Source organism: Notothenia coriiceps, unplaced genomic scaffold, assembly GCF_000735185.1.
Source record: "Notothenia coriiceps isolate Sejong01 unplaced genomic scaffold, NC01 NC01_scaffold00017869, whole genome shotgun sequence".
NCBI classification, from domain to species: domain Eukaryota; kingdom Metazoa; phylum Chordata; class Actinopteri; order Perciformes; family Nototheniidae; genus Notothenia; species Notothenia coriiceps.
This window is the reverse complement of record NW_011350570.1, coordinates 25,077-34,359: the sequence shown is the minus strand read 5'-3', so window position 1 is coordinate 34,359 and position 9,283 is coordinate 25,077. Positions and strand designations below refer to the sequence as shown.

The 9,283-nt window shown below is 40.6% G+C and overlaps 1 protein-coding gene across 7 annotated transcripts; it reads left to right on the top strand.

The window, feature by feature from the left end:
• The first annotated feature begins 1,051 nt into the window (after window positions 1-1,051).
• LOC104950669 (sperm flagellar protein 2-like) lies at window positions 1,052-6,781 on the top strand. 7 transcript variants are annotated; one of them, XR_798945.1, is made up of 14 exons: window positions 1,052-1,185; window positions 1,540-1,612; window positions 1,798-1,954; window positions 2,044-2,150; window positions 2,372-2,554; window positions 2,681-2,773; window positions 2,881-3,051; window positions 3,338-3,538; window positions 3,978-4,100; window positions 4,366-4,486; window positions 4,731-4,960; window positions 5,250-6,135; window positions 6,237-6,357; window positions 6,623-6,781. XR_798945.1 is itself a non-coding variant. In XM_010777216.1 (10 exons), the coding sequence occupies exons 1-10, from the start codon at window positions 1,061-1,063 to the stop codon at window positions 4,429-4,431; spliced, it is 1,299 nt and encodes a 432-aa protein (XP_010775518.1). In that variant the 5' UTR covers window positions 1,052-1,060; the 3' UTR covers window positions 4,432-5,097. The 7 variants fall into 7 exon arrangements, 1 of the variants encoding a protein (XP_010775518.1); XR_798946.1 differs by having other exon boundaries at window positions 4,366-4,960; window positions 5,250-5,497; window positions 6,034-6,135; XR_798944.1 differs by having other exon boundaries at window positions 4,366-4,960; window positions 5,250-5,497; window positions 5,745-6,135.
• The last annotated feature ends 2,502 nt before the right edge of the window (window positions 6,782-9,283 follow it).

Below are 9,283 nucleotides of genomic sequence, written 5' to 3'. Positions count from 1 at the left end.
TTCAGAGCTGAAAATGTCTTTAGAGTTTTGGAGATTTGAGCCGAGGTTTTGCACATGTGTATAGTATGTCCAATCTTTTCAAATATATCGGGTTTTTTTTCAGTGAAAACATGCCCTCAGCCGCGTTACCGGAATGCAAACATGGTCGGAAACGACCTGGAAGAATACGGATACAAGGAACAGGTCGAGTTTATTTGTAACAACGGTTACGAGGGACGATTCACTGTAACCTGTGGGGATAACGGTTGGAGCGGATATTTACAATGTAGAGGTAAAAACGTTTTCCTTTTTGTTATGCTTAAAACACACATTAAGAATTTGACACTTGAGGCACTTGATGTATGTTTTCCCACTGCATCCGTCTGCCACGAACCCTACAGAAACCTAAGTGTTAGTTTTGGCCCATAGTGGATTCCAGTTGTGTTGTGTAAAATGGGGGAAATAAAAAGTTAGCAAATCCCCATGTCCTCCTCAGAGGACATTCCTAAAAACATTTAGTTTTAGGTCAAATAAGTATTACACTGCTCTGAAAACTCACTACACTAACTCCTAAGATGTTCCCTTACTATAATTAATTAAAATATTGAACTCACAACACTGGTAATTACAAAATTACAAACTTACCATTTCTCTTTCTATAAATAGTGCCTGTGTTGATGGACGCCATTTTCGAAACACAATGAAATTATCTTTTTCAAAGCCATAACCCCCACAAATGTCATATGTTTGAAAAGCCCAGGATGTCCTCTGTGGAGTACAATTGGACTGTGGCATGTATAACCTCATAGTTATGGACCAAAACCAAATGTCCTCCACAGAAGACAAAAATGAATGGGTGGGTCTCAGGGGGATATACATGTTTTTAATGTTCTACGTGGCTGTAGGAACTGTATACTATGATATACATGCAGGTGAGTCTCTTGTGTATCCATGTGTGTACTTTTGTGCTTACTGTAAACATACATGTATATGTGTGTAAATGATACTTTACTTATGTACTTGTGTTCCTCTGTTTGTCTTGCTGTATGCATGTGTGTGTTTTCTAGAGAATGCAACAAAAATGCGCATTGCGCTGGTAAAAGGTCACGGTCTGAGGATAGTGAACTCCCTGCAGAGCAGAGCAGAGGAGACTTTAAGCAACATGGAGAAGTGGTTAGAAGCCCACTATCTTCCAGCCATGAAAAGGTATGGTACAGTTCAGTGTGGGTCAATGTATGGTATTGTGTGGGCTACATGTGCATGAAGAGATATTTGAATGTGAATAAAGCAGCAATAATGTAACACTGCACTGCTCTCCCTGTATTATCTTTTTTTCTTTTTCTGATTAGTGTTATAAATGCTGTCTTTATTTTGTCTCCATGTCATAATGCTATAAAGTCAATGTGCTCGTATGTTAGACCCATAATTGAATTGTATGAGTAGTGAGCTACTGTCCTCGTTATTTGATTAAATAAATACAAAAATACATAATTCTTGTGAAACATTAAATTTCTTTCCCCAAACGTCCTGTTTGATGTTGCATGTGTCTCTTTTCTCTAGTATTGATCAACTCTCCGAAGTGATCCGCCATCACATTGAGGCTGGTGATAAGTTGAAATTTGAACTGGTGTTGGTATGTATTGCATTTTTAAAGGTTGTTTACTTTTTTGTAAGATATTTGAAAATTCTTCCCATATCTTAATTGTGGAGCTCACTGGTTGAAGGGTAGTTCGAGGATAACACTTCAATTGTTTTTCCAGCATGTGACATTTGACAGAACCACAATCTCCTCTAACTCTTCTATATTGTTTTTTACAGGAATGTACTGACTTCTACCTGAATGGAGACTGCCTCATGGTGGCTAGCCCGGCCCCCCCTCCCCGCCCAGCTCCTCTGGAGAAACCCACAGGGTCCACCCCAACAATCACCCAGCTACAGTCCCTCCACCAACAGCTATGCAACGTTGCTCCATCAGGTTAACACAGAGCCGACAGGATGTAAAGTTATGGCTCTATGAGTACTGCTATTTGACACCCATCCTTTCCCTTCCTTTCTAACATTTAGGCCTCATATCCAGTTCTGAGTTCTACAGTTTGCTCTGGGATCTCATAGTTGTTACACTGGGCAAAAACACCTTGCCTGAGCCCTGGATTAAACAGAATGAAACACAGGTACTCTTCAATTATTCTAGACACTCAAAAACACAAGAGCACAAATGATTTATTCTATTATATTTGTCATTTCTCACAGCATCAAATTCTAATAATCCCTCTGCTGACTACAACCTAGTGTAGAGCAAGACAAAAGAACTCCTTCACCACACCGTCCTGTTACAATAAAAGAACCATCACATTGCTTACAGGAGAGTTGTCCTTTTCTCTCCTCCCCTTAGAGGATGGAGATTGTGTCTCTGCTAACAGATGAATATGAGCTGATAGACTGGCGTAAGTTTCTGCTCAGTGCTGCCCTCCCTTGGCCATTCCCCTCCCTGTCACAGCTGCTGACTGTGCTCCAACGCTTCAAGGCAGCCGATCGTGGAAACACAGGCTATATAAACGAGGAGCAGTACCTACAGGTCTCTGAACACACACACAAATCAGACACAACACTATATACTGTATACTTTACATATTTTTGGTGACAACTGAAGCATCATTAAAAATAAAAATAAATGTTGAAGTTACTCGTCCTTTCTCACCAGACCGAGCTGTGGTTTTCCAGTGAGAGTGTCCTGCCCGTCCCAGAAGACCCCTCAGAGCCTCTACCTTATGACCGTCTGGCTAACCTACGCAAGGTAACATCCTGCTAAGTCTGACAATTTCACTCCAAACCAATGTAAATATTCATGAAATGGGAAATTCAAGTGGTCATGGCACGTAAAAGAACCATCTTCCTTCTTAGTTTTTTTTCCAGTTGTTTGCGGACCACTCTTTCTCTCCATCTCGACTGGATTATTTAACCATGCTGCAGTACTTTGCAGCCGACCCTAACCCCAGACAAGGTTTCATCAGAGCGCTCAGTGTCGTGCTAGGACAACATCTCAAGCACTCCTCCCAGGGACATCTTGTCAAGGTGAGATAACAAAAGGACAAACATGCTCGAATGAAAGGAAAAACCATTGCAAAAGCACCTTTTCTTCATCTTCTTTAGTCACAAACATTGTTATTTCCTGTCACAGGGTTATATAAGAAACCCTTTATTATTATTTTCAGTTATGCCAACAAGATTTTTTTTTATACATGCATCAGATATTTTTGTGGTTGGTGATTTGTTTTGGAAAGAAACAAGTGAGTGTTTTCAGTACAGACTATTGCACTTGAATTCAACAGTGTTACTTCAGTATGCTTTATACACACAGTCGATGCCCAGTATAGAAGAGGCTACAGAGTTGGATGAAGACTACAAAGAAGCAGAGTGTGCGTTAGCATCAAGCAGTCTGCTGGGGGAACAGGAAGTGTCCCTCCCTGCTCTCCTCGCTGTCATCTCCCATAAAGTCACCAAAATAAAAGACGTCATCCACCTTCCTCCAGACTGCCTGAGTCAAGAGGAGCACACTGAGGTACAACAGTTCAAACTGAGCTTTAAAGGAAATGCACAAATTAGTAGTTTAATTCAATAAGGAATACAATTGTCGACTTAATGTACTAAAATATGAAAGGCTTCTTTTTCAATTCAGCAGAATGTATTTATCCCTCAGGAAGATTAAGTATTCTATTTTGCTTTCTACTCTTCACCATCAATGTTTCGAAACAATTTTAAAATATGAAGGGGACAGTCCACACCTTATATAACATAGTTCACTTAAAATAAATGACACTAAACCTTTTTTCAATACCGAGGATTAAATGAAAGCAATATACTTGAGCTAATATATGTTTGAATGACTCTGGGTTTTCTGTTCTCTGTAATCTTTTGAGGAATTGTTCTCTGATTAGAATTATTAACCATATTAGTAAAAGGAAACTCTTCCCTAATGGTTCTTCTCTGCTTGCCCTTAGCAACTAGCGCATATATTCAGAGCGCTGGGCTACATGCCTGAAGACTGTATCCCCTTCTCCGTTCTCTCTCTGCACCCTTTCATCCAGGATTTGATGGAGACCTCAACACACTTTCAGCTTGTAGTAAGTCTGGACACACATCTATTTGTGATTTGTTCCCCTAAAACAATGTTTGGTAGTTTGGAATCCACAAATAGCACACTGCTTGCTGCTGTGACCACTGTCCTCACTGTCCTCACTGTCCTCACTGTCCTCACTGTCCACCATCATGTGCATCAAACCTCCTTCCAATTCACCTTTTTTTGTCATCTCTTCCTCCCTTTTAACCTTTTTCTTGACCTAAACTATCTCTTAATCCCCTCTCTCTTCCTTTCTATTTGTCCCTCAGAACATTCATAGAGTGCTACTGGCTCATCGAGATGAAGGAGAGGCTAACAGCTCAACAGTTTCCTAAAGGATGACACACATATGCTCTGCTCCACATTGAAAATGCTTTGGCCACGTGTGAAGTATTCTCGTTACAGTTACCTTTGACATCTTCGATGATATCTATGGCTTATTTCATTTTTGAATAAATATATTTACAACCGTAACTTGCGTCATCATGTAGAAATGTCTGTAACAAACGGTGGTTGAAATGACAACAATAACATCAATGATGTCAGGATTGACCCCTCTTACTCGTTTTTCCCCCCGATACACTCCAGCAGTTTTTCTGACTGAGTTGTTTTTCTAATGACCCTTCTGACACAGAAAGGCATTGGTTGTGGCTACAATGAGAGCATTGTCCAAGATAACCTACATGTCAAGCCTGACTTACCAGCAACTGCCTGCTGCCTGCCAGGGCACCCTCAGCCTGTCACTGCCCCGTCAGCAGTCGTGTGTTCTGGTGGTGGCTACTCTCTCTAGCAGTCAGTGCCGCCTGCCTATCAATCACAATTACGCTGTATGCTGTTTTCTTTTTTAATGAGCATGTAAATAAGGTAATCAGTTTTGAAAGCTGGCTGTTCTTGTGACTTGCCACTTATTAACACATTCATTTCAATTAGGTACAGGTATCACAATAATATTATTATCATCATAAAATGCCTCTCTATTCTTATTGGTGGAGGGGGTCACATTCTTCAGCAACTTTGAGAGAATGTGACTCTTTCTTTTTGTCTGATTTGAAACAATATGGGCATGGGGGAACCCCCCCCCCCCCCACACACACACCCACCCCTCTGACCCACCTCCCTTTCTCTCTTCTCCTCCCTTTCATTATCACTGCAGGACAGGTCCAAGGCTCTTGGACCTCTCAGTGACTTATAGAGAAAACAGTGCCGCTGACATGTATCATGGAGACAGTATCATACTTGCAGACTTGCATCCAAAACCGTCTGAATAAGGAATTCATCAAAGTCTTAATGTCGGACCTTTGACATCGACCACTGCAGACATATGAACCATCTTTACTCCTGGCTAAACAGACCTGAGATCCAAGGGAAGACTTTCAGGACTTAACGTGGTCCATTGAAAAGGTGATTTTATCAAGAATTTGAATACTTTTCCCTGAGTTATTTATTGGCACTTTTATCTTGGAAAATGTTTCATTGGTCTGGATCATAGCTCTGTTTTAGGACCTGTTTGCTTCAGATATTCCCTGGATCTAACTTTGTTGCTGCGATTACGGAGTTAAAGGGGCATCATTTATCATAAGGACTTCTTGTTGACAAAGCAAGGTTACATTTGAATAGGAAGACTATTTCAAGAAGACTTTGGCTGCAGGTCAGTGTGTGGCACTCTAAAAACAACATGGGGTTTGTATTTTGGATGTTTCCTCTTCTGGCTCTTCCAGTACTTCAGTCTGCCAAAATCCTGACTGTCTGTCTAATTGGTGAGTAATGGAGTGTCCTTCAATGGTAGTAATAGATGTATTCATTTAAAAAATGTGTTCAGAAATATAAAAATAAATGAGCGCCTCCTTAACATTTTAATATTCAAATGTATGCTGTATGAGCCATTTTTCAGACAGCATAGTGATTTGTTGTAATTCTTCTTCTCTCACTTTCTCTAGGAGGAAGCCACTACTTATTATTAGATGAAATTTCTCATAACTTACACGAGCATGGCCATCAGGTCCGCATGCTCTTGCAACTGGGCAACCCTGTTATCAAAGGTAAACTGTTCATACAGAACACACACATGTACAGAAAGTATTCTTGCATGACACATCTTGTCACAGTTTCTTTCATAGAAATGACTCTGAATCCCTGTTAGGTTTTTCCTATGCTGGCCGTGCAGACAGCTACCAGACGACCACTTGGTCCGTAGGAGAGGAATACATCAGAGAATACAATGGCTGGTTCCTGGAGCAACAGACACAGTTTTTACTGGGAAGGTATCCCCAGATTTCTTGGACACTTCGATACAATTGAATTATTTTAGAAGAAAGAGAGAACTCTTATAAACTACCTAATTTAGTTTTCAACTTTTGAGTCTGGTATTTTGTAGCTCTTCAATTTGTCTGATACTCATTTAGAATTCTGAACTTTCTTAGAGTTTAAGATATTTGTAACTTGCGTCATTGTATTATATCAGATTTAAATCTTGTTATGATTCCGACACCCCTCTGTCATTTTCTTGCTTTCTTTTTTCTCTCTCAGGGATAGCTTTAAGAACTTTCTAAACTTCATGGGGCACCTGTCCTATCAGTGTGACAGGCTGTTAGCGGACAAAGACATCATAAGTTTCCTCCAGAGGGAAAACTATGACATCGCCATCCTTGATGCTTTTAACCCCTGCTCCTTCATCCTGGCACACAAACTTGGTACATCTGCTCTTCTTATCGCCTTGGTTATTTTCATAATTACTGTCTTTGTTTAAATCTTTCCCAATTCAACAGTTATGTATTATTTATCAATACCGTGCCACTTTTATTCATTGCAGATATACGAATTGAAATGAATTGTGAGGCCAGATTTATGGTGTTTTATTTAAAATCTACCAATAACCATGAATATATTTACAAATGCTAGGTTGTCCAGCTGTATAATGTTGGGTTTTTCTAAATTAAGATCCAAATAAGCCCACCAAATGTGACACAGAGAATCCTCCAACTGCACCGCTCTTAAGTCTTGGCTGCCTTCTACTTCATGGTAACTTAAACACAATATTTATTTTACTCTGGCTTTATTTTAATGACTATTTTTCCATCCCATTTTTAGCCTTGTTCATAATTGTCTTTTTTATATAAAAGTTTTTTTCAACTGGCCAAGAAAAGCTGCATGCTGGATCTCGATATGGCTTGCAATGAGATTTATTTATTTTTAATGAAATTCAGTGAGAGCTGTGTGGAGTATTTATAGAACGGCCAAGAATCTACTGTAATTTAAATTATTAATTATTACTTAATTTTGAATGAATTGAGCCATTATCAATGTTATTTATTGAGTTTAGCTGTGACACACGAGCAGAATTTGGACATTGCACAGCTGGCTAGTTAAACAGGGATTATACATTTTTTTTAATGTGGTCAAAATTACTTTTTGGTCCTAAAAAAAGAGAAGCCATATTCTTCCCAGACATGCAATTTAATCCCTATAGCCTCAAAATGTAGCCTCATAAGCCTAACACCTCTCGCAGCCTACCTCTTTATGTGCCTGTGGTTTGGGTGTGGTGGCTCTCAGTGTTTGTAGCAGTGAGCTGGTCTGTACGTTGGCATAAAATAACGGAGGAGGTGGGACTCAAGTGCCCTCTACTGGTGGAGGGGGAGGCGGGTCTCTATGCTGGGTGTGTGGCCTGAGGTGTGTGTGTGAAGGGTAATGAGTTTTTCAAGCACTCATGCAGAGGAAAAAGTGTAACATAAGAGAAAAGGACCTTTATGTTATTGATTGTCAACATTGGTTCTGACTTGTCTCTCTTAAAATGTTTCTCAGACTCTATGCAGTGTTGATTTTCTTCTTCTTGTCTATATGCAAACACTTCAATGTGTTGAACCAGCCAAGTTCAGAAATGAGATTAAAGCTGTCATTTTGTATCTACATATTTGTTTCCTATAAGATCCCATGGATATAACACTACTTGTGTTGACCCCCTGCATGTTGCAAGTATAAATGAGGGAGCAGGTAAAGACAATCATTTGATCAGGTGCCAACTCCAAACCTGTATCATCGGCCAAAGTCCCACGATAAGGAAAACAGTCGGTTGTAAATTGGAAATAAAGTTCTGTGTGGGCTGTGCGCAATATTTATAAGTCAAGACTATACTTTTATTTCAATGATTAATCATTAATTAATTAATTATTAATTAACAGAACAAAAGTCAGGATTTAGGAAATGTTTTATCTTGCCTCAGGACGTATATCGCTTATGTTTTCGTCATGAATTTATTTTTGATACATGTTATTCACTTTGAAGCAGTGTCAGAGTTTGTCTAACTTGTGTTTTCCACAATCTTTCTCCAGGGATATAATTGAGAAAAATCCCTGAAATCTACTGTTTTTATTCCTTATTAGCTTTTCATGACAAATCATGGGGACATGTTAGTCCTTGTGGATGGCGAATAACCCTGAATAATCAAGGGAACATGGGGCCCAGGCTTTCACGGAAACAAATCCCAACAGAAAACTTTGAATCACTCAATGGACAGAGGAAACTAATGTACGAGTCAAAACAACCTTGGTCAACGTTTCTCTGCTTGCTACTGATGGATGTCAACATTTCATCTTGTGTTGTCATAGTGTCTGCCATTATTAGCACAGACAGAAAGTGTACAGAGGGTCACTTTGTCTTTGGGAGTGCGGCTCTCTGCTGTGTGTTTGAGAGGCAGACCCACTCATGGCTCCCCTTTGCTTATCTTTCCCATGATAGCGCGTCTCACGCTGCGTGGGCTGGACTCGGCCCTCCTCCCGGCCCTGCTGGCTATTCTCCCGTCTCAATAGCTCTGCTTGACTCCCCAAGCGGAGCCCTGAGTTGTCTGGGGGCCCACAGTAGAGATCCATCCCTCTCTCTCTCTCTTTCTCTTTGGGACCCTCAATCCTGCCCTCCCTGCTGCACTCACCCCCCACCATCAAGCAAGCGAAAACCCCAGCTCCACAGGCTGGGCGGCGGGGAACTGGGGTCGGTCCACGCCTCTCGCTAAAGATCCCCATGAAAAGGGAAGAGAAAAAAAGAAATCTAGGCTACCAGGTTGACCCAATGCTAGCCTGTTTGTCAGACAGCGCAATTTATGGCAGAGTCTGAGATACTGCTGGAGCCGAGCTAACAGTTAACAGTTCCCAAGGACTTCAGACGGGGAGGCAGAGAAAGGGTTGGAAGGGAGGGTGA